This window comes from Harmonia axyridis, chromosome 1 (genome assembly GCF_914767665.1).
Source record: "Harmonia axyridis chromosome 1, icHarAxyr1.1, whole genome shotgun sequence".
Classification (NCBI taxonomy): domain Eukaryota; kingdom Metazoa; phylum Arthropoda; class Insecta; order Coleoptera; family Coccinellidae; genus Harmonia; species Harmonia axyridis.
Genome location: NC_059501.1, coordinates 10,509,230 through 10,535,474, shown reverse-complemented (window position 1 = coordinate 10,535,474; position 26,245 = coordinate 10,509,230). Strand labels below are relative to the sequence as shown.

At 32.2% G+C, this 26,245-nt stretch overlaps 1 protein-coding gene across 2 annotated transcripts; it reads right to left on the bottom strand.

Annotated features, from left to right (window-relative positions):
• Positions 1–691: 691 nt before the first annotated feature.
• LOC123689007 lies at positions 692–25,903 on the bottom strand. 2 transcript variants are annotated; one of them, XM_045627791.1, is made up of 9 exons: positions 25,797–25,903; positions 12,336–12,417; positions 10,873–11,124; positions 8,075–8,419; positions 4,180–4,402; positions 2,998–3,097; positions 2,763–2,852; positions 1,579–1,731; positions 692–766 (listed from the first exon to the last, which is right to left on the bottom strand). In XM_045627791.1, exons 2-9 carry the CDS (start codon positions 12,379–12,381, stop codon positions 719–721), a joined length of 1,257 nt encoding a protein of 418 aa, XP_045483747.1. In that variant the 5' UTR covers positions 12,382–12,417; positions 25,797–25,903; the 3' UTR covers positions 692–718. The 2 variants fall into 2 exon arrangements, with proteins under 2 accessions (XP_045483747.1, XP_045483746.1); XM_045627790.1 differs by lacking the exon at positions 25,797–25,903 and adding an exon at positions 12,778–13,005.
• Positions 25,904–26,245: the final 342 nt, after the last annotated feature.

Sequence of the window (26,245 nt, the reverse complement as noted above, 5' to 3'; positions counted from 1 at the left end):
AATACCAATTTCAAGATTTCATGATGTGATATGATCATTTTGAATGCAAATCTACAGGGTGATATTTTTTCTGGAATAGTGCCCGCTTCTTTCCTCCAGAACTTTTTTTTGCTAGTCTAAAACAATATAAGAAGAAACTTTGGTCCAGTACTACACTTTTTGGTTTCATGTAGTTTTGTCGTATCTGGTACCACTAATCCTCAGGAAATTCAAATTATTATAAAGATCCAGTTAGTGAGCTATGATGAATAATTCAATTATAAGTTTTAGTACTCATTCAACCAATCTGTAATAAAGATTAATAAATATTTGATAGACTGGTATAATCAAAACAAAAAAAATTGGACTACAAGAAACATCCGAAAATCTCGAGATATCTCGAAAACAAAGCGTTTGCGGGTCCATCTTCATAAAAGATTTTCATATCTAAATTATACAAGGAATATCTCATTTACGTTTGTACCTTTAATTAAGGAACACCCTGAATATAAATGTAGATATATAAAAAGATATATCGGAATTTAATTATTGTTGAAATTTGATAACTTACTCAAATAATTCTTAAAAAATGAAGAGAAATAACAAAGATAAGAAATAACAATAAGAAGAAAAAGATGCAAATCTTTTCTTGGGTGAATTTGATACGTGTTCAAGAAATCAATTAATTTCCAACCAATCAGAATACAAACACTTTTTTTTCAAACCTCTGAATTATTTATTATACTTGGAGAATCAGCATCAGGAGAGAATACATTGTTTTCATCATCTGAAAAAAATATTAATGTTGGTCAAAACTATAAACCTCCACAATTTCGACCGAAAATCGATTACGTTAGTATTTCTTCCCTTAAATTGAGAAGACTGTTATAATGTGACTCTAAGGGCGTACCCAGGAACAAAACTAGGGGGGTAAACCACGGGGTTCAGGTTGCAACATTTTATAAAATAACGCTAAATTACCCTGATTTCATAATTTTGAATATATGAATATATATGGTATACAGCTATAAAAAGGAAAACCAATGTAAAAACGAATTACAAAGTAATCTTGAAATAATTATGGATTCAATATTTTTGATAATTCATTGTTAAAAGTCACTTCAAACCACTTTCAGGTATCCAAGTTTTCAAATACTTCACTTTTCCATTGAAAATTTGTGCAGTAAAACTGTCTGCGCAAAAATTACAGGTCTCAGTTTAGTTTTTAGTGTTGTTTCCGAATATTAAAACAGATTTCCAAAATTCCGATGTACAGGGTGTTGTTACGAGGATTCAAACGATTCATAATTTTTTGTTAACCCGGACCTGGATTTTCAAGGTTACGTTTGGGATCTCAATTAGGAACCTACTTGCCAAATATGAGGAAAATATACCGGGTGGTTCGTTTGATATGGCCTCAGAAAGAAACGGGCAACATTCATAAAACACCCTGTATCTCGGCTACGAAGAGAGTAAGACCCAATAAATGGGGTATCTCCAGAACCTCCTTGGTGCCACCTATGCACCTGTGAAGTATTTCCTTTTCCCAATGCAACACCCTGTATAACAACTGAATTATACTGTCTGGAAAGTTCTTACCGAAAGCAATAAAGGCCTCTTCAAAACAAAAAATAGCGATTTGAATTCCTTGTTGTTCTGAAGTCTCATGAAAAAAAATATAAAGTCTTTACTCAATCTCTTATCCATTTCATACCAATCCATGTTATATGCTTCTTCGGCAAGTATGTCATCCTGAAACGAATTATGATAACGATCAGACAACGGCATCAGATTCAAGAGATATTCATAAGAACATGAGGAAATGATTGAAATTATAATGAAAAAATTATGACTTATTCATCTATTAATCTTGTTGCTTCAATAATATCCATGAATGAAGATATAAAGCATACAAAAAAATATTATATGAAATAAAGGCAGAAAAAATTAAAATGAATTTAACTGGGATAAAAGCATTACTGTTACAAGCGCAGAAGCTTTTGAACGAACGTTAATACCTCTCAGAAAATTATCTGATTGAATATCTTTTAAGTTTCTTGAAATATATCTATATCTCTTGTAACTTATCATCACAATTTACTTTGCTTTGATTCGAATTGCTTTACTTTATTTCAGTGTACTTTACATCATTTTCGTATAATATAGTTTATTTGGATTTAATAAAAATTGTTTCGATTAGCTTCACACTATTTCACTTTTAAACGACCCTGTTTACAAAACCCCTACTCGGATTTTCCTCATCAACTCATTACTCATGACATCAACTCGGTATTCGGACCTTGGAATTTTTTCATGGAATTTTCAAGTTTCTAGATCTTTTCGTTCAAAAGTTTCAGAATTGATTTGTCCTAAGTCGAACTTTATTGTTCGGGATCACCCCAGATTAGAAAATTAGAGAATGACTAAATGATCATGAGCGATGAGCGATCTTTCTGGTAGGGGTTAGAGCGCTCGAATATTTAATAAAATAGAACGAATCAAATCCTAATATAGGCTGCAACTTGAAATATTCAAGTGATTTCACAAACTAGGGGATCTTAGATAAAATTCTCAATAGGCGCCATCTATTCAGCCTTCTCTGAATATCTTATATTCGATACCGGCGCTAATGAACATGTTGAGAGAAAACTTTTACCAGTCTTCAGCCACAGTGTAGTAAAATAATGGTTCTCTCTCATATCAAATCCTCTGGAAATTGATATTTATTATTAACTATAGCCCATATGAATTTACAACCTGTAACGGCGAAAAAATTTACCTACCATATCGCTAATTTTCTGAGCTCCACTGATCCATACATATATACCTAATATGGGGAGGATGAATTCAAATAAGTATGCAGAATTGAAATCCTGTAACCAAAGAAGTATTCATAGATTTTTATTATTTATGCTAGTTTTTTCATTATATTCAAATTTTTGTGAACAGATAATGAACCCCTCGTCCGGTGTACTCTCAATTAGGATCAAAATTGAATGAACTAAATCTAATACATACCTCAATACATAATGTCACACAAGATGCCATGTAAGGGAGGTAGCCAAATATAATTTCATTTGATATAGTACTTATTATATTCTTCATCAGGATATTACACCTTTGAAAATAAGAGAATCTGTAGTCAAAGAATCAGTTATAAAATGATCTAATTTCCATGCTTCAAATCAATATAGAAACAAAGCAAAGCTAACACTATTCTTTTTTCGTACAATCATTGAAAAAGTAGTGAAAAAATGAAAGAATTAATGAATCCGGGTATCCGAGGTCATCCGTGCCAAAGGATCTAGTACTAACCCCTGAGCCGGCCCCTGGTGTAGATCATACGTGATTATAATAATCATACCAAAAAATAAACAAAAATTCATAATGCCAAAACTACTAGTGCTCAGCAACTGCAGTAAAACGGCCTCCATGCAGAATCAGAAAAAATGCAAATAGAGGTAAACTTTGATTTGTAGAGGGACATTTTATACAGTTGGTTCCAATCAATTTGTATCAACCCTGTGAGCGTGATGATAGCAACCCCTACAATATCAAATAGAAAGGGGTGTTCAGTGACTCCTTGTTTTTTAAGGTAATCCAATTGCCTTTTCAACAATGCCATACAGTAGACTTTTTTGTAAGTGCTCCCAGAAATTCAAGAAAAGAATACAATAGTTACGATAGCAAAAGTTGCAATGGAAATTTTTTATTGTAAAAGATTTTCAAAATGTTGACTATAATTCGTAGACAAAAATATTACCTATTTTCAAATTCAGCACTTACGTTTTGGAAAACTTCCAACTGAATTTCTTGGTATACTGGGCATGTTCTTACTTTCATTTTCTCTACAAATCGGGGCTGTGTTTTATACACAGGAGGAAAAATTCTAAAGGTGTCAATTCTAAGGAACGTGGTGGCCATTCTATTCCTTCTTCTTCTACCAATCGATTTGTATTGGAAATGATCTGTGAACCATTGCCCATTCTTCTTTTTTATTTTTCGGAAGTACTAAAAAAAGGTACGGTATTTTTGAAAATGCAATCGAATCACCTTTAAATCAAGGTGTCATTCATTCTCAAAACTGTTTTCTTCACTCTCACGTTGTCATGCTCTCGATACTCAATATACTATAACGCCTTTGTTTCACATGTAATATCAATTGTTCAGAACATAAGAAGCAAAATCAAAATGAATTACTCAATTATTTCCTGATGGTGAATGATTATTTTCCTCAACTGTCTTCTCTTATTATTGATGTTTTGTTCCCTTTTTAACGAAGTCTGGCGCATTAGTTTCATAAGCTGCTGTACCTTGTACTCGTAGAGTTCAGCAAAAAAATAGGTATCAATTGGAGCAGTGACCACAATTATAATGAAATAGCCCGTAAATACTGTTGAATACAGGATAATTAGCTCTCTGACTGAAACAAACGAAATAGGAATACCTAAAATCTTCAAGAAAAAGCGTTAACTTGATGTGAGGCAGTTTTGAGTACTCGTTCATTCATTATATTATGGTTCTTGTGAAGTAATCAACACGAAATTTTGGATTAAGCTTCAAAGCATCGGCATTCACTTGAGAATTGCAATCTGTTGTCATGGAAATTTTCTTATTCTGCTCGATTTTATTCTTTTCTGATGACACGATCAACATAAAATTTTAAATCAATCTTTGAATTAGGATTATAACGTGATTTTAATAGAAATGAGACAATTTGAAATGGTGATAATGATAATACCGTAATATGTTGTCCATGTTTTTTTCTTAAATTTCAAAAAAACATTGGTTTTCATCAAAGAAAATAACAATTGGAAAATGTTGATTAAATGACGTTACCTACTGAACAGAAATGTCAAAAAATAGTGCATTGCCTTCGTCTTCATTCTCAACTAGTATTATTCCACTCCTGGACATAGGTCTCTCTCAAACATTTCCATGCCTCTTTATCCTGTGCCTCGATCACCTAATTTTTTCGAGCGACCTTTTTTGCCCTACGTTTTTTTTTGTCTGGGGCTCCATACAGTTATTCTATAAGCTCATCTGTTTTCAGCCATTTAAGCATGAACAGCCCAATTTTATTTCATCTCTTCCACCTCCTGAATTACGTCCCTAACCTTGGTCCACTTCCTTATAATTTCATTCCTAATTCTATCACCAATGTAGTTAACCAGCATGTGGCTTTCCATGGCTTTGTGTCGTTTTGTGTTTATTTGCAAACTCTTTGGCAAACTTATCGTTTCAAGGCCACACGTTTACATAGGTAGTATCTATGTGTTATATACTTTCCTTTTCAAATTCATTGGAATTTTGTTGTTTTTCAGGATATGTCCAATCTACCAGAAACCGAGCGTACCAACCTTATTCTAATTGATATTTCCACATGTTGGTAGTACTTCAAGCTTTATGGTATGACCAAGATATATATATATATATATATATATATATATATATATATATATATATATATCGGGTGTCCCAAGGTGAGTGGCCTATTAGATTATTATGGAAACTATTGATAGTAAAAATTTCAAATTTTGTGGATAGATATTTGGCCATATGAGGTACATTTTCAAAATAATTTCACATTTCCAGTGTTGCCGGATGTACGACAATTTGGCAACAACTTTGTTATTTTGAATAGGACATCCGGTATTTCTATTTTTTTTATGATACTCCATAAAATATTAAATCTATTCACTCCTACTTTTCCATCCCTATCTTCAACGGTTTTTGAGTTATTAATTATTTTTCGAAATTTTAGATCAAATTGGCGTATTACAAAAATGACTCTAGTTCGCTCAATATTTGAGATTTAAGTCAGAAATTTTGCAAGTCGTTAGATATTGATCTGATCTGTGTCACTGCTTTTGAATTGTGGTTGTCAATAATACAGGACGGACCAAAAAAATTCATCATTTGCCAAGTTACAAAATTGTGAAAAAGTCTATTTTTTCAAATTAGACACCTAGTATATTTTTCAATTTTTGGAATCAGTACAACACACTCTACAATTTTTCTATTCACGTCCCTATACCTATCTCAACTGGATTCCGAGTTATATGCGTTTATTAGATTTCACATTGATTCAATAAGTGCTAATTTCTTTTGTATTGTTATTTTCTCTTTGTCGTTCATAGATCGATATATCAATGAATCAGTTCAATCCATAAATGTCAAAATAAACAATTATTGCCTAACAGGTGTTTTGTTCCGAGGTTTTTCTATAAATAATGACTCATGAAAGATATACACATATAACGCATATAACTCGGAATCCAGTTGAGATAGGTATAGGGACGTGAATAGAAAAATTGTAGAGTGTGTTGTACTGATTCCAAGAATTGAAAAATATACTAGGTGTCTAATTTGAAAAAATAGACTTTTTTACAATTTTGTAACTTGGCAAATGATGATTTTTTTTGGTCCGTCCTGTATTATTGACATCCATAATTCAAAAGCAGTGACACAGATCAGATCAATATCTAACGACTTGCAAAATTTCTGACTTAAATCTCAAATATTGAGCGAACTAGAGTCATTTTCGTAATACGCCAATTTGATCTTAAATTTCGAAAAATAATTAATAACTCAAAAACCGTTGAAGATAGGGGTGGAAAAGTAAGAGTGAATAGATTCAATATTTCATGGAGTACCATAAAAAAAATAGAAATACCGGATGTCCTATTCAAAATAACAAAGTTGTTGCCAAATTGTCGTACATCCGGCAACACTGGAAATATGAAATTATTTTAAAAATGTACCTTACATGGCCAAATATCTATCCACAAAATTTGAAATCTTTACCATCAATAGTTTCCATAATAATCTAATAGGCCACTCACCTTGGGACACCCGATATATATATATATGTGAAGGATTTGTATTGTGAAGGATTTGTATTGTATTTCAGAAGCCCTGAAGAAGAATTAAATAAATTCGAAAGCTTGGCAAGGAATAAAGAGTTTTCTTTTATTCTCCAAAATAATCGAGTCGTTTGACCCTTATCAATAGTTCACAGTTATACACTAAAGACTCTTAAAAATAAGTTTGAAGTTTATATATATATGTATATATATATATATATATATATATATATATATATATATATACTCGCCAACACATTCAATTACGTTATTTTGAACTCATACATTATTGTTGTCCACACTCAAAATCTTTGTCTTCTTCAAGTTCATTTCGAGTACCACATTGATTGCCGCCAGGTTCAAATCATTCAATCCTTTTCCAGTTTCATGAGACTGTTAGATATGAGATCTATATCAGGCAGCTGAGGATAATGCCATCGATGGTATCGATACCTTTGGTGTTCCATTTCGATTTTTTGAAAACATCTTTCAGAATCAAGGTAACCAACTTCGGAGAAATAGTTTTTCCTCGACGAACTCCTCTGTTCAATGATATCCGACCAATTGCAGCGGACTCATCGATTTTGATTGGTATTGCTGTTTTCTTATAGATGTTCTCGGTTACCTTAATATATCCTGCATCAAGCATGGTATTTAGCAAGGCTGATATGATTGCTTCAGAAGCCTTGTGGAAATCAACAAAGACCCGATGTAGTGGTTCATCTCTCAATGGAGACCCCGAGCTGGCAAGCGAAGCAAAGAGAGACCTCCAACACGTTGGAATGGTGACATCAAGAGGCTTGCTAGTAATTGGATCCAGACAGCTCAAAACAGAGAAGATTTAGGAGACGCTTATGTCCAGCAGTGGACGCAGAGGGCTGGCTTTTATGGAGATGCATTAGCACGTTGTATTCTGTACATTTTCCGATGAGAGTAACTGTGTGAAGATAGTCAGTTGTGGTATAACCTTTTCTGAATCCCGCTTGATCCATAGTTTGGCAAAAATTCAATTTTGTTGTTGAACAATTCCAGATTATCTCAATGAAAGTTTGTATATAGATTAGATATGACCTATAATTGTAGATATATTTATTTTTTTCCTTTTTGAATAGAGGTATAAATTTCAAGTTGCTCTGGTTGAAAATTCGAAAATCCAGACACGGTAACGTAATGATATTGCGATCTTTTCCATGAACGAGCACTCAAAAATTAAATATAATTAAATCTACCTGGAAAGTAGTTTGTTTCGATGGGATACCATAATGGAGTTAATAATCCACATACTATACGTCGGTCTATATCCTCGAAACAGTTGGTACGATTTACATAATGATGAAGAAAACTAATACATATAGAAACACGTAGTAAAATTTCTGCAAACCTTTTCCGTAGAGTAAGTTTTCTATATAATTTCTTGATATCTACAGATATTCCTTTGCAAATATTCATATACTTATTTGTCAGTTCGAACAAATTTCGAGATATAATCGCATAAATTATCGTTAGAACTAAAGGACAAGGTAGTCCTGTCAGATTGAAGAAAGTCATCAAGACCAGTGATTTCAATTCATCATCTGAAAATAAAGACATTTAAACGCATATATTTGCAAAGCACTTCAATTCATTCTTCTCTCCTATCTAGAGAAATATCCGAAGTAAAGGCGATTTTGAGCACCATTCATTCATGCATCAATTGCGCCGTTAGAAACCACAGACCAATGTATACAGGGTGAGTCAATAGTGCTCGATCGGTCGATAACTTTTGGAAATTTTGGGCTAAGAGAATGATTCTAATTTTGACGGAATGGAAATGGACAGTAAGCAGCAAATTATTTTGAATTATTTTTTACTCTAAGGCTGGTCCGAAAGTGGTGAAGCACGATACCAACGAAAATTAATTTTGTCCAACTTCACCATCTAAATTTTGAACTATTCCTTTAATGGGAAATTGATCACAAGATTTCCCGTACGCATTTTGAGTCCCAAAGAGGCACTTTCCCACATAGTGTGGGAAAACTCCCAGCTTATTCTTTTCTGCATGCATAGAAGTTCGGGAAAATAGCAGAGATTTTTCTCGCATGCAAATATTGAAAAGTAATAGTATATTGTGCAACAAGTGGGGACAGTCCAACTTTTCTCGCGATTGTGGATGTTTGTGGTATGAGCCTGAAAGGCGAGTGCGGAAAACATACGAGCGAGAAAAAGGCTTTCTCCACATGTTGCACACCATACTTTTCCTGCAACTGCACAAATTTCAATAGTTCAAGTATTGGACTTTTTTCAAATCAAAATGGCCTTTGTTGATAGTATGTGCTAATTTATTGCGTTTCCATAGAAACTACTCAAAAGCCGAATTGCATTGGTCTACCAACCGAGGTGTGGGCATAGTGCCGTGAGAAATAATATTTCTCACAGTATGAGCAATACTTTTTTTCATGGCAGTTGTAGGAAAATTTAATTCTGCCATAGCTCTTTAAACTCAATTATAGCCGATGATTAAATAATTATGGTAACGACATGCAAAATTGCGTATGTCATTCATAAAGCTACATTTTTGACCGATTGTGAATACAGGGTGGGCAAATTTCGACTTTTTAGCACTACAACAGTACAACTTTTGAACCAGAGGAGATAGACAAAATCTGATATCCCATTCTCGGTCTCTTTTTCAGAGAAACTATCATTATTATTATTTGAACTGAGGTCGTTTTGGTTCGGTAAGCCTTCCGGGAACTGCGACCATGTAGATCTTTTGTTCTCTACCCTACTCATTCATAGAAACCCAAGGAGGTCGTCAATGACGTTAATAAAACTGACAACCTCTATAGGGGCCTTGGCTATTACCTCTCTGGTATCCAGGACCGGCTTACCCATGTGAATGGTTCATAGGCCAGCCAGCTCCGGACACTTGCATACCATGTGTTCAGCTGTCAGAGAAACTAAAAAGAGGAGTATTCATTTTTGGCCACCTCCTTTTGTTTTCGAGTTATAAGCGAAAATTGGAAAAATTGCGATATCGAAAAACATTCATATCTCTGCCAATACTGATGATAGACCTCTGAAATTAAAACATTATACAGGCACTTTTTTACGTAGAATCCAGTGGCGTTCTCGTCTTTTCAAAAAGGTTTTTAATTACTAATCTATGACCCTAAGATATGCTTTTTCGAATAGGAACATTAGATTTCTCTGTCATTTTTGGATAGCTCAATTTTCCTTGATTTTAAAAATATAAAACATCGTATGGTATTGATCGATATAAATAATAGAAAATGGTCAAAAACCTTTTTTTACCTAAGAGTCTCAATATTTCTATAGTTGCAACTATTGATGAACACAGCAAAATAGAGATTTTTATAACAAGAGCAGTGTGCTTCCGTCAATCTGATTATTTCTATGTTTTTTACTAATTTCTACAAAATTTTAATCTACATAGGTACCTATATTTCATACATTTTTCATATCGAAAAGGATTCGGAAAAAATGAAAAGATCCACATGATCGACTGTTTCAATCGAGAGAGTTGTAATGAGATGGATGCATTAGAAGATTATTCTCATAGATTTTTGTATTTTTCTGTGTTCATCAACAGTTGAAATCATAGAAATATTAAGACTCTTAGATGAAAAAAGGGTTTTTGACCATTTTCTATTATTTATATTGATACAAACCGTACGATGTTATATATTTTTGAAATCAGGAAAAATTAATCTTTCAATAAATGACACAGAAATAAGGTTTTCCCTTTTAAAATTAAATAACTTTGGTTCACAGCTTCGTAATTAAAAATCTTCCTGAAATGACGAGCACGCCACTGGATTCTACGTTTAAAAGTGCCTGTAGAATGTATTTGCAGTGCTCTATCATGAGTAGTTGCGGAGATATAAATGTTTTTTGATATCGAAAACAAAATAAGATGGCCAAAAACCCCCATAAACCCACCAGGGCTGTAGTAGAGTGTGACGTGACGCCCCAACTCCACCTCTCGGGCAGACAGAGTCACTACACATTGATGGATATTACTTACCTTTCTGTGCTACATTGAGGAAACCGATATATCCATAAAAGGTAATGATCGTCCAAATAAAACCAATAGATAAACATATTGAGGAACGACGAATGACTTTGAACATGTCAAATTCATCAAAATCTTTGTATTCTGATAAGAAAAAGTATCTAACGTGAAGGCTACAGATTAACCTTGCAGCCATGCTCCGTTCTTCCATTTCTGTTACATCTTTCTTGTTACTGTCACACTCTCGGTCAAACTCCTTATAACCTGGTACAAAATTCATCATTCAGAAATTAGAATCCATCTAAGAATATATGTATAAGAAAATGTAGTACATTGTGTAACTTGTTCTAAAAACGATACCTTTTTGGACGACAGTAGAACTTTGGTGTGTTTTATGTACACATAATGTTTTTTCGCAAATCGCAATCAACGTTATAACAAATTAAGGATTTTTTTCAAATAAATGACGATTTTCGAGTACAATCTCATTGCCTATGAAGTTCATTCCTAGACAATCGATTCATTTATCATTGTAACAAAAGTCAGATTATCATTACGTCATTGTACTTATATAACTTATATTCCAAAAATATTTCGAGTAGACAGTGCTGTCGATATATATTATATAGTATGACAAATTGTCATGAGATATTCAAAAATGCACTAATTCCATTAAAAACTATAAATCTTCTTAAGAGACCGTTCACGCGGCGCAAATTCAGGCGTTTTCTTAACTAATTCGGTCTTGATTTTCTCAGAAACGGTAAACGCTATCGAGATGATTCAAAACAATATTGGAAGGTCTTTATCCCTTGTATGATCGTTAGGTAATAATTTCACTTAAAGTTGCATTTTAATTGTATTATTGACGTAGAAAGAACGATTTTCAATACCAATTTTGATTAATTTATTGTCGCTTCAGTTGACCTAAATTCGAAAATCTAATACAACATGGTCATAGCCTATTTTTTCTTCTTTCCAATGATACCAATAAGAAATATATTACATCATAGTTACTCAAAATTCTATGTGACGTTGTAAATCTGTTTCAAGTGCCAGAATTGTGAACTAAAAATCGTTGCTCCTCCCTGAGGGGCGTGGCTTGTAGCTATCAGGACCGTCTTTTAGGAAATATATTCTTGAAAACCTGAATTATTTGTTACGAACAAAAAAAAATATTTTGTCGCTTAAACCTGCAAGTTCCTATTCCAGCATTGATTATCTTTAAAGCCATATAAGTCTGATTTTCATGTTACTTTCTCGAATGAAAAAATGTATTCCTCATGGAAGGTTTCGAATTGGGTGCAAGTTTGAGAAAAAGTAGATATCTGTTATTGAAAAAATCGATTCGGATGTAATGATTACCTTGTTTTTAACATATTTCATATAATACAAAATTTGGGTAGTTCAGAACCTATCTAAGATTCGGTATTGTGCTACTGCTTGAAAATAATACTTTAAAAAACTAAACTTACCCTTCAACAAAATATGTTCAAATCGTTTTGGTATTTCACAAAGCATACTGCATGAAAATTTTTCAATATTCAATTTCACTCTCTGAAATAGTAAACCATTCCATAAATATTTTCAAAAGAGAATATTGACGCATAGATATATTATTATATAGGTTCTATTCTGTATATTTAGATAAACGTAATTCCAATTTGAACAAATAACAATATATCATTAGATGCATAAAAAGCATACTGCGTGAAAACCTTTCACAATGTAATTTAATTCCATGAAATAGCAAGGAATTCTATAAATATTTCCAAGACAGAACATTGACTCATAAATATATTATTGTATAAGTGCGTTGAAAAACGTTTTTTGCATATTTAGATATACTTTATTCCAATTTAATCAAATAACAATATATCATTAGATGCAAGAAATATCTATTGAATTTTTACTCACTCAATATGTTAATTTTTAGGAGCAATTCTCAAACTTGGAGTATTCAATATTCAGGAATTTGTTTGTATTCCAAAACAATACTTTTAGTTTTATCTTGCCAATGAAATTTGTTCTCTTCGGCGAAAAATCTCTGAACACAATGAAATAGGTATGACTGCATGAAAATATTGATTTGAAAATTATAGTTGTTAATATTTTCCTATTTACGACCTGACATGTGTAATTAAGATTCATTGACGTTGAACTTGAATGTGACATTGTTTTTCTTTAGTTTTTTGTGACTTAATAATTCCTTTATGATGATCGACTAAGTTTGACCGAAGTTTGGAATTTAATTTCAAGAATGAAATATATTTATCCTACATAATGGAGCCATAGAATTCCCATTGTTATATTTTTAGATAGGTACATTAAGATATGAAGTAGAACGAAGAAATTTCGTATACAAAAGAGATAAACACTAAAATAGCTTAGACAACACTTTTTAACTTATTCATTGAGAAGATGGCATCAGTAGGTATTATATTGAATGGGTAAAAAATAAATTCAACGGCTTCGATCTAATAAAAACATGTCACAAGTGGTTTATCATTTTATGTTTTCTGATTAGAATATGCTCTTTCATGTTTTTTTTTATGACCTACTATAAATCAAATCTAGTATGAATTTCGGTGTTTCAGAAATATTATTTATCAAATAACAAAAGATTTTTTTTCAATCATATTATTAAAGAAAAAGAAAATTAATTGTGATAAATATCCCAATATCGTGAAATACCATATTCTTCAATAATAATGTATTACATCGCTCTATCATGTAGTCACTATGTCTGTAATTTTGGAATATTGGGCAGGGTATGGATTCAAACGATAAGTTTTGTCTCATTGATGACTTCAAATTTGATTCTGTCCGGCCGGCCGCATACACGATAACTGTCGAAGAGGAGGACCTAGAAACTTGAAAATTGCAAGATTAGATTCTGCTCTTGGATGTACATATAATGAACAAAATCGGACTGCTAATTTTCATGTTATGGATACCAGAACGTTAGGCCAATATTCATGAATCACCATGTAATTCCAAAACTAACAATCTTAGGATACACAACATTGCACCCTGCATATGGGGTCTCTTCAACGGTGCAATTGGTGAATGAATTAACAAGCGCTCATAAGCCTTCAACTTTAAATTGTTCCGAAAAGGAAGTTATATTGTATTTAAATGATCACTTTTTTATGGCATATTTCTTGACAGGTTAACGTAATTTCGTGGAAAAATAACATGAATAAGAATCCAAAATAGCGTCAAAACTTCTCTGTCGGTATTTTACTCATATTTTTTAAATATGTCACATTTGATAGTTCATGTTGGGGTCAAATTTCGCTTAATGAATATGACTTTTACTTCCTCTACCTATATTCTTTACTCTGAGATCATTATCGATCGAATTACAATATTTGAAGAAATCTCACCTAATATGCCGTTTATTCTTCATTTTATTCCTATAACACACACGAATCTTTTGGATTCAATTCAATTATAAACAAAACTTATTACAATTCGATTGAAATTCCTTCACTATATGAACGGTTTTGAGAACAATTCAAAACTCATTGCTTTGTAGGTGATAACGAATATTCAGAGTGTGATTTTGCTTAAGAGTAGGTACATACTTGTCGATCTACAAACCTACTTCTTCGGTAAACATCTTCATTCATCGAAAATATTCTCATTCCAACTGCATCATAACGCAAATTCACATATGTGATGATCTCTATCACAAAGATTGAATGGATTCATTATTAATTGTATTCACTGAAATGACGTGAAAACAACGTATTTTATAAAGAGAATATTTCAATTGGCTCTGAATCCAGGATTTCGTGATGCTCACAACTGCATCAACTAAACAAACAAAAACTCCCAATATAGTTACAATTTTGCAATGAAGAGATATCACCCGACACTTATTCATATTTGATGTGAGGAAAAGTTTTTCATTTTCTTCAAAATATCGAACTAATACTTTAAACTTCACTTTTTTCAATCCAGCGGAGATGAATCTAAATATGACCAGTTCGAAAGGTTCAAACTTTTTCATTCTTCACAACGACTCGTATGATTCCTTTTTAATTCAACATTATCCGATACACGAACTCCAAATCTATTCTACAATTACCAAAATCTTATTGATTTTCCTTTAATAACCCATTGTTCCCCTTTATGGGTCAGAACAGTTTTTTGGGTGATTTCTTGCCTTGTCTACTATCAAATTCCTTTTTTTGTCATAATTTGTTTCATAAAATATTTCGGTGATTTGATGAAGGAATTTGTAGTACAATTGTTGTAAATTTCCTTTCTCAATATGTTTTCAATTTTCAGAACAAATAAAAACAAAATTTTATTTGAAATTTTTATTTATTGGTGAAAAAGTAAAACAAATAGTGCAACAATTTTTTTGAGTGGTTGTAGTGATGTACAGGCCAATAATGCTATTATTGATATAATAAGTATCTTGCAAGTTGACTTAAAGTATTGAATATAGAAAAACCTAAAATAAATAAAGAAGTGGCATCTTCTCTGAATAGATACATAAAATGTTACACCATATTCATTCAACTCTGGTTCAGTCTATTTGAAACTGTATTTCTAGATTTATAAGTAAGTATATATGGAGTGTTCCTAAATTGGAATTAGGTACAAACGAAAATGACATATTCCTTGGATAAAATTGAGAGAAAGTCCTATAACCTGGTCCAGCAAATGCTTTGTTTTCGAAATATAGGATGTTGAAATTTGGTATATTTTCAATTCTTTTTCTCATAGCACCTTCCCTTCATAAGATTTGTAACTCAACTTTGGTACATAAATACCAATTTCAAGTTTTCATTATGTGATATGATCATTTTGAATGCAAATCTACAGGGTGATATTTTTTCTGGAATACTGCCCGCTTCTTTCCTCCAGAACTTTTTTTTGCTAATCTAAAACAATATAAGAAGAAACTTTGGTCCAGTACTACACTTTTTGGTTTCTTGTAGTTTTGTCGTATCTGCTATCACTAATCCTCAGGAAATTCAAATTATTATAAAGATCCAGTCAGTGAGCTGCGATGAATAATTTAATTATAAGTTTTAGTACTCATTCAACCAATCTTTAATAAAGATTAATAAAGATTCGATAGACTGGTATAATCAAAACAAAAAAAAATGGACTACAAGAAACATCCGAAAATCTCGAGATATCTCGAAAACAAAGCGTTTGCAGGTCCATCTTCATAAAAGATTTTCATATCTAAATTATACAAGGAATCTCTCATTTACGTTTGTACCTTTAATTATGAAACACCCTGAATATAAATGTAGGTATATAAAAAGATATATCGGTTTGAATTATTGTTGAAATTTGATAAAATACTCAAATAATTCTTAAGAAATGAAGAGAAATAACAAAGATAAGAAATAACAATAAGAAGAATAAGATGTAAATCTTACTTTTCTTGGGTGAATTTGATACGTGTTCAAGAAATCAATTAATTTCCAACCAATCAGAATACAAACACTTTTGTTTTAAGCCTCTGAATTATTTAATATCCTTTGAGAATCAGCATCAGGAGAGAATACATTGTTTTCATCATCTGCAAAAAAATATAAATGTTGGTCAAAACTATAAACCTCCACAATTCCGACAGAAAATCGATTACGTAAGTATTTCTTCTCTAAAATTGAGAAGACTGTTATAAAGTGACTCCAAGGCCTTACCCAAGAACAAAACTAGGGGAGTAAATCACGTGGTTCAGGTTGCAACATTTTATAAAATAACACTAAATTACCGTGATTTCATCATTTTAAATAGTGTAAATTTTTTTTTATAATATTAGAATAGCTGTCTCAAAAATTTTATTGAATTCCAGCAACAAAATTCAATAACGATTGATTTTTTTTGTTTTCTCGCTGGGCACGCCCATTTGTGACTTAATAATTACAATAAACTACATCATTATTATTATAACTGTGATGTGCAGGGTCGCATTCAAAGGGAGAATTGGGAGTAATTCACCACCTCGCAGTAGAGAATTTTCAACACTAAATTTTTGTAGGTACCTACTGAAAATATATGAAAAATATTTTTGTGAAAAAACTGAATCTGTCTATTTTGTTTATTACTACTTCACTATCATTTCATTCTCATTTTCAGTCACCCTACTTCACTCTGTTCACAATTCCTAATATTACTATTCAGGGCCGCCATTACAAATTTTGGCGCCCCGGCAAAATAATATTTCGCCACCCTGCTTTGAATAATTTATCTGAATTTTCTTTGAAGAAGCCTCTGTTATTCCTTCTAGGCATTCTTTCGATTTCATATAAAGTTGTCTTTCTGAACCCAAAGTCACTTTATCAAAGAATGTTCTATCTAATTCATCAAAAAACGCCCTGAACTATACTCAAAAGTACGGTGATCTATAGTATGGAGACGACGCAGTTCTCATACGTGCATTTTAAAACGTATTTATACTTTCATAACTCAGCGCCTATTAGATTTCAATGAATTCGGCACTAGGTCATTCTTCATTTTAACACAAAGAATGTTATTTTCAAAACGTATATCTTTATTGCGCCCCTACAATTTGGCGCAACTGGCAAAATGTACGTAAAGCCGATCCTAGCAGTGTCCCTGTTACTACTATCCCCCACACTCAATCTTTGGATGCGACACTGATAATTTTATATAACAACTGAATTATAATGTCTGGAAAGTTCTTACCGACAGCAATAAAGGCCTCTTCAAAACAAAAAATAGCGATTTGAATTCCTTGTTGTTCTGAAGTCTCATGAAAAAAAATATAAAGTATTTACTCAATCTGTTATCCATTTCATACCAATCCATGTTATATGCTTCTTCGGCAAGTATGTCATCCTGAAACGAATTATGATAACGATCAGACAACGGCATCAGATTCAAGAGATATTCGAACATGAGGAAATGGTTGAAATTATAATAAAAAAAATTATGACTTATTCATCAATTAATCTTGTTGTTTCAATAATATCCATGAATGAAGATATAAAGCATACAAAAAAATAATGTATGAAATAAAGGCAGAACAAATCAAAATGAATTTCTCTGGGATAAAAGCATTACCCTTCAGAAAATTATCTGATTGAATATCATTTAAGTTTCTTGAAACAAATCTATATCTCTTGTAACTTATCATCACAATTTACTTTGCTTTGATTCGAATTGCTAAACTTTATTTCAGTTTACTTTACATCATTTTCGTATAATATAGTTCATTTGGATTTAATCAAAATTGTTTCGATTTACTTCACTTTATTTCGATTAACTTCACACTTCTTCAATTTTAAACGACCCTTTTTACGGAACCCCTATTCGTATTTTCCTCATCAACTCATTACTCATGACATCAACTCGGTATTCGGACCTTGGAATTTTTCCATGGAATTTGCAAATTTCTAGATCTTTTATTAGGTTCAAAAGTTTCAGAATCGATTTGTCGTAAGTCAAACTTAATTGTTCGGGATAACCCCAGATTAGAAAATTAGAGAATGACTAAATGATCATGAGCGATGAGCGATCTTTCTGGTAGGGGTACGAGCGCTCGAATATAAAATAAAATTGAACGAATCAAATCCTAATATAGGCTGCAACTTGAAATATTCGAGTGATATCACAAACTAGGGGATCTTAGATATGATTCTCAATAGGCGCCATCTATTCAGCCTTCTCTGAATATCTTATATTCGATACCGCCGCTAATGAACATGTAGAGAGAAAACTTTTACCAATCTTCAGCCACAGTGTAGTAAAATAATGGTTCTCTCTTATATCAAATTCTCTGAAAATTGATATTTATTATTAACTATAGCAAATATAAATTTACAACCTGTAATGGCGAAAAAATTTACCTACCATATCGCTAATTTTCTGAGCTCCACTGATCCATACACACATACCTAATATCGAGATGGTGAATTCAAATAAGTATGCAGGATCGAAATCCTGTAACCAAAAAAGTTTTCATAGATTTTTATTATTTATGCTAGTTTTTTTCATTCTATTCAAATTTTTGTGAACAGATAATAACCCCCTCGTCCGGTGTACTCTCAATTAGGATCAAAATTGAATGAACTAAATCTAATACATACCTCAATACATAATGTCACACAAGATGCCATGAAAGGGATGTAGCCAAATATAATTTCATTTGATATAAGACTTATTATATTCTTCATCAGGATATTACACCTTTGAAAATAAGAGAATCTGTAGTCAGAGAATCAGTTTTAAAATGATCGAATTTCCATGCTTCAAATCAATATAGAAACGAAGCAAAGCTAACACTATTCTTTTTTCGTACAATCATTGAAAAAGTAGTGAAAAAATTAAAGAATTAATGAATCCGGGTATCCGATGTCATCCGTGCTAAAGGATCTAGTACTAACCCCTGAGCCGGCCCCTGGTGTAGATCATACGTGATTATAATAATCATACCAAAAAATAAACAAAAATTCATAATACCAAAACTACTAGTGCTCAGCAACTGCAGTGAAACACATTGAATTTAATATCATCGTATCAATATACAGTGTGTCAATTTAAAGAATTATCACTCTTAATATCTCGGCCTCCATGCAAAATCAGGAAAAATGCAAATAGTGGTAAACTTTGATTTGACGAGGGACATTTTATACAATTGGTTCCAATCAATTTGTATCAACCCTGTGAGCGTGATGATAGCAACCTCTAAAATATTAAATTGAAAGGGGTATTCAGTGACACCTTGTTTTTATTTAAGGTAATCCAATTGCCTTTTCAACAATGCCATACACTAAACTTTTTTGTGAGTGCTCCCAAAAAATCGAGAACAGAATACAATAGTTACGATAGCAGAAGTTCCAATGAAAATTTTTTATTGTAAAAGATTTTCAAAATGTTGACTATTATTTGTAGACAAAAACATTACCTATTATTAAATTCAGCACTTACGTTTTGGAAAACTTCTAACTGAATTTCTTGGTATACTGGGCATGTTCTTTCTTTCATTTTCTCTACAAATTGGCGCTGTGTTTTATACACAGGAGGAAAAATTCTAAAGGTATCAAGTCTAAGGAACGTGGTGGCCATTCGATTTGTATTGGAAATGATCTGTGAACTATTGCCTATTCTCCTTTTTTATTTTTCGGAAGTACTAAAAAAAGGTACGGTAATTTTGAAAATGCAATCGAATCACCTTCAAATCAAGGTGTGATTCATTCTTAAAACTGTTGTCTTTACTCTCACGTTCTCATGTTCTCGATACTCAATATACTATAACGCCTTTGTTTCACATGTATCTAATATTAATTGTTTAAAACATAAGAAGCAAAATCAAAATGAATTACTCAATTATTTCCTGATGGTGAATGATTATTTTCCTCAACTGTGTTCTCTTATTATCGATGTTTTGTTCCCTTTTTAAAGAAGTCTGGCGCATTAATTTAATAAGCTGCTGTACCTTGTACTCGTAGAGTTCACCAAAAAAATAGGTATCAACTGGGGCAGCGACCGCAAATACAATGAAATAGCTACAGAATACTGTTAAATACAGGATAATTAGCTCTCTGACTGAAACAAATGAAATAGGAATACCTAAAATCTTCAAGCAAAGCACTAACTTGATGTGAGGTGGTTTTGAGTACTCGTTCATTCATTATATGGTTCTTGTGAAGTAATCAACACGAAATTTTGGATCCAGCTTCAAAGCATCGGCCTTCACTTGAGAATTGCAATCTGTTTTCATGAAAATTTTCTTATTCTGCTCGAATTTTTTTTTTTCTGATGACACGATCAACATGAAATTTCATATAAATCTTCGAATTAGGATTATAACGTGATTTTAATAGGAATGAGACAATTTGAAATGGTTATAATGATAATACTGTATATTATTTCACTGAACGTACCTTATACGATTCTAAATATTTCTATAATACGACGAATAGTGAGTCGATTAACTGAATAATGTTGTCCATGTATTTTTCTTAAATTTCAAATAAACATTGATTTTCATAAAAGAAAATAACAATTGGAAAATGTTGATTAAATGGCGTTACCTACTGAACAGAAATGTCAAAAGTGCAGTTCCTTCGTCTTCATTCTCAACTAGTATTATTCCACTCCTGGACATAGGTCTCTCTCAGACATTTCCATGCCTCTTTATCCTGTGCCTCGATCACCTAATTTTTTTGTGCAACTTTTTGCCCTACGTTTTTTTTTCTGGGGCTCCATACAGTTATTTTATAAGCTCATCTGTTTTCAGCCATTTAAGCATGAACAGCCCAATTTTATTTCATCTCTTCCACCTCCTGAATTACGTCCCTAACCTTGGTCCACTTCCTTATAATTTCATTCCTAATTCTATCACCAATGTAGTTAACCAGCATGTGGCTTTCCATGGCTCTTTGTGTCGTTTTGTGTTTATTTGCAAACGATTTCTCAAACTTATCGTTTCAAGGCCACAAGTTTATATAGGTAGTATGTATGTGTTATATACTTTCCTTTTTAAATTCATTTGAATTTTGTTGTTTTTCTGGATGTGTCCAATCTACCATAAGCCGAGTATACCAACCTTAATCGCCTTGATATTTCCACATGATGGTAGTACTTCAAGCTTTATGGTATGACCAAGATATATATATATATATATATATATATATATATATATATATATATATATATATATAACGTAATTGAATTACGTTATTTTGAACTCATACATTATTGTTGTCCACACTCAAAATCTTTGTCTTCTTCAAGTTCAATTCGAGTACCTAATTGATTGTCACCAGGTTCAAATTATTAAATATTTTTCCAGTTTCATGAAACTGTAGGATATGAGATCTCTATCAGGCAGCTGAGTAAGATGCCATCGATGGTATCGATACCTTTGGTGTTCCATTTCGATTTTTTGAAAACATCTTTCAGAAACAAGGTAACCAACTTCGGAGAAATATTTTTTCCTCGACGAACTCCTCTGTTCAATGATATCTGGCCAATTGCAGCGGACTCATCGATTTTGATTGGTATTGTTGTTTTCTTATACATGATCTCGGTTATCTTAATATATCCTGAATCAACCATAATATTTAGCAAGGCTGATATGATTGCTTCAGAAGCCTTGTGGAAATCAACAAAGACCCGATGTAGTGGTCCATCTCTCAATGGAGACCCCGAGCTGGCAAGCGAAGCAAAGAAAGACCTCCAACACGTTGGAAAGGTGACATCAAGAGGCTTGCTAGTAATTGGATCCAGACAGCTCAAAACAGAGGAGAATGGGCGAGATTTAGGAGACGCTTATGTCCAGCAGTGGACGTGGAGGGCTGGCTTTTATGGAGATGTATTAGCACGTTGTATTCTGTACATTTTCCGATGAGAGTAACTGTGTGAAGATAGTCAATTGTGGTATAACCTTTTCTGAATCCCGCTTGATCCATAGTTTGGCAAAAATTCAATTTTGTTGTTGAACAATTCCAGATTATCTCAATGAAAGTTTGTATATAGATTAGATATGACCTATGATTGTAGATATATATTTTTTTTCCTCTTTTAAATAGAGGTATTAATTTCAAGTTTCTCTGGTTCCAAATTCGAAAATCCAGACATATGGTAACGTAATGATATTGCGATCTCTTCCATGAACGAGAACTCAAAAATTAAATATAATTAAATCTACCTGGAAAGTAGTTTGTTTCGATGGGATACCATAATGGAGAAAAAAATCCACATACTATACGTCGGTCTTTATCCTCAAAACAGTTGGTACGGTTCACATAATGATGAAGAAAACTAATACATACAAAAGCACGTATTAAAATTTCTGCAAACCTTCTCCGTAAAGTGAGTTTTCTATATAATTTCTTGATATCTACAGATATTTCCTTGCAAGTATTCATATACTTATTTGTCAGTTCGAAAAAATTTCGAGATTGAATCACATACATCATCACTAGAATTAAAGGAAAAGGTACTCCAATCATATTGAAGAAAGTCATCAAGACCAGTGATTTCAATTCATCATCTGAAAATAAAGATATTTAAACGCATATATTTGCAAAGCACTTAAATTTATCCTTCTCTCCTATCTTGAGATATATCCAAAGTTAAGGTGATTTTGAGCACCATTCATTCATGCATCGATTGCGCCGTTAGAAACCACAGAACTATGTATACAGGGTGAGGCAATAGTGCTCCATCGGTCGATAACTCTTGGAAATTTTGGGCTAAAAGAATTATTCTAATTTTGACGAAATGGACAGTAATCAGTACATTATTTTGAATTATTTTTGACACTACAGGCTGGCCCGAAAGTGGTGAAGCACGATACCAACAGAAATAAATTTTGTCCAACTTCACCATCTAAATTTTATTCTAATACTTTAATGAGAAATTGATCACAAGATCCGAAAAATATTTTTTTCTACAACCGTGCGCTTTCATCTCTAGTCCCGTACGCATTTTGAGTCCCAAAGAGGCACTTTCCTGCATAGTGTTGGAAACCCCCAGCTTATTCTTTTCTGCATGCATAGAAGTTCGGAAAGAATAGCATAGGTTTTTCTCGCACGCAAATATTGAAGAGTAAATTTAATTCTGCCATAGCTCTTTGAACTCATTTATCGCCGATGATTAAATAACTATGGTAACGATCTGTAAAATTACGTCTGTCATTCATAAAGCTATATTTTTGACCGATTGTGAGTACAGGGTGAGCAAATTTCGATGTTTCAGCACTACAACTTTTGAACCAGATGTAAGCGAAAATTGGAAAAATGGCGATATCGGAAAACACTCATATCGCTGCCAATACTGATGATAGACCTCTGAAATTAAGACATTATAAAACCCATTTTTACGTAGAATCCAGTGGCGTGCTCGTCTTTCAAAAAGGTTTTTAATTACTAATCTATGACCCAAAGATTTGTTTTTTCGAATAGGGACACTAGATTTCTATGTCATCTTTGGATAGCTCAAATTTCCCTGATTTCAAAAATATATAACATCGTATGGTATGTATCGATATAAATAATAGAAAATGGTCAAAAACCTTTTTTTTCCTAAGAGTCTCAATATTTCTATGGTTGCAACTATTGATGAACACAGCAAAATAGAGATTTCTATAACAAGAGCAGTGTCTTTCCGTCAATCTGATTATTTCTCTGTTTTCCACTAATTTATACAAAATTTGAATCTATATACCTATATTTTATAAATTTTTCATTTCAAAGAGGATTCGGAAATGATGAAAAGATCCACATGATCGACTGTTTCAATAGAGAGAGTTGTAATGAGGTGGATGCATTAGAAGATTATTCTCATAGATACCAGGATTTTTTGTATTTTTCTGTGTTCATCAACAGTTGAAATAATGAGACTCTTAGATGAAAAAAGGGTTTTTCTACGTTTCTACGTTTTACGTTTTCTATTATTTATATTGATACAAACCGTACGATGTTATATATTTTTGAAATCAGGAAAAATTAAGCTTTCAAAAAATGAGGTGTTTCCATTTAAAATAAAATAACTTTGGTTCACATCTCCATAATTGAAAATCTTACTGAAAAGACGAGCACGCCACTGGATTCTACGTAAAAAACTGCCTGTAGAATGTTTTAATTTCAGAGCTTTATCATGATTAGTAGCGGAGATATAAATGTTTTTCGATATCGCCATTTTTCTAATTTGCGCCTATAACTCGAAAACAAAATGAGGTGGCCAAAAACCCCCATAAACCCACTGGAGCTGTAATAGAGTGTGACGGGACGCCCCACCTCTCGGGCAGACAGTGTCACTACACATTGATGGATATCACTTACCTTTCTGTGCTACAATGAGGAAACTGGTATATCCATAAAGGGCAATTATCATCATAATAAAACCAAAAGATAAACATATTGAGGAACGACGAATGACTTTGAACATGTCAAATTCATCAAAATCCTTGTATTCTGATAAGAAAAAGTATCTAACGTGAAGGCTACAGATCAACCTTGCAGCCATGCTCCGTTCTTCCATTTCTGTTACATTTTTCTTGTTACTGTCAAACTCCTTATAACCTGATAAAAATTCATCATTTAGAAATTAGAATCCATTAAAGAATATATATATAAGAAAATGCAGTACATTGTGTAACTAGTTCTAAAAGCGATACCTTCTTGGACGACAATAGAACTTTGTTGTTCGAGAATATGCTTTTACCACGAAGTACACATAATGTTTTTTTCTGAAATCGCAATCAACGTTATAACAAATTAAGGATTTCTTTCAAGTAAATGACGATTTTCGAGTACAATCTCATTGCCTATGAAGTTCATTCCTAGACAATCGATTCATTTGTCATTGTAACAAAAGTCAGATAATAATTACGTCATTGTACTTATATTACTTATATTCCAAAAATATTTCGAGTAGAGTGTGCTGTCGATATATATTATATAGTATGACAAATTGTCATGAGATATTCAAAAATGCGATAATTCCATTAAAAACTATAAATCTTCTTAAGACTAAACTTACCCTTCAACAAAATATGTTCAAATCGTTTTGGTATTTCACGAAGCATACTGCATGAAAATTTTTCAATATTCAATTTCACTCTCTGAAATAGTAAGGCATTCCGTAAATATTTTGAAAAGAGAATATTGACGCATAGATATATTATTTTATTATACATATAGGTTCTATTCTGTATATTTAGATATTCCAATTTGAACAAATAACAATATATCATTAGATGCAAAAAAAAGCATACTGCATGAAAACCTTTCACAATATAATTTCACTCCCTGAAACAGCAAGGAATTCTATAAATATTTTCAAGACAGAACATTGACTCATAGATATATTATTGTATAGATGCGTTGAAAAACGTTTTTTTGTATATTTAGATATACTTTATTCCAATTCAATCAAATAACAATATATCATTAGATGCAAAAAATATCTATTGAATTTTTACTCACGCAATATGTTAATTTTTAGGAGCAATTCTCAAACTTGGAGTATTCAATATTCAGGAATTTGTTTGTATCCCAAAACAATACTTTAAGTTTTTTCTTGCCAAAGAAATTTGTTCTCTTCGGCGAAAAATCTCTGAACACAATGAAATAGGTATGACTGCATGAAAATATTGATTTGAAAATTATAGTTGTTAATATTTTCCTATTTACGACCTAACATGTGTTATTAAGATTCATTGACGTTGAACTTGAATGTAACATTGTGTTTCTTTAGTTTTTTGTGATTTAATAATTCCTTTATGATGATCGACTAAGTTTGACGGAAGTTTGGAATTTATTTCAAAAATGATTTATATTTTTCCTACATAATGGAGCCATAGAATTCCCATAGTTATATTTTTAGATACCTTAAGATATGAAGCAGAACGAAGAAATTTCGTATACAACAGAGA

Coding starts and splice junctions, on each gene's coding strand:
- LOC123689007 (XM_045627791.1), bottom strand. CDS start 12,381: ATGCTTTGTGAAATACCAAAACGATTTGAACATATTTTGTTGAAGG. Junction 8,420..10,872: donor CCTCAATGTAGCACAGAAAG/GTAAGTAATATC, acceptor CTTTATTTTCAG/ATGATGAATTGAAATCACTG. Junction 1,732..2,762: donor CTCAGAAAATTAGCGATATG/GTAGGTAAATTT, acceptor AATTCGTTTCAG/GATGACATACTTGCCGAAGA.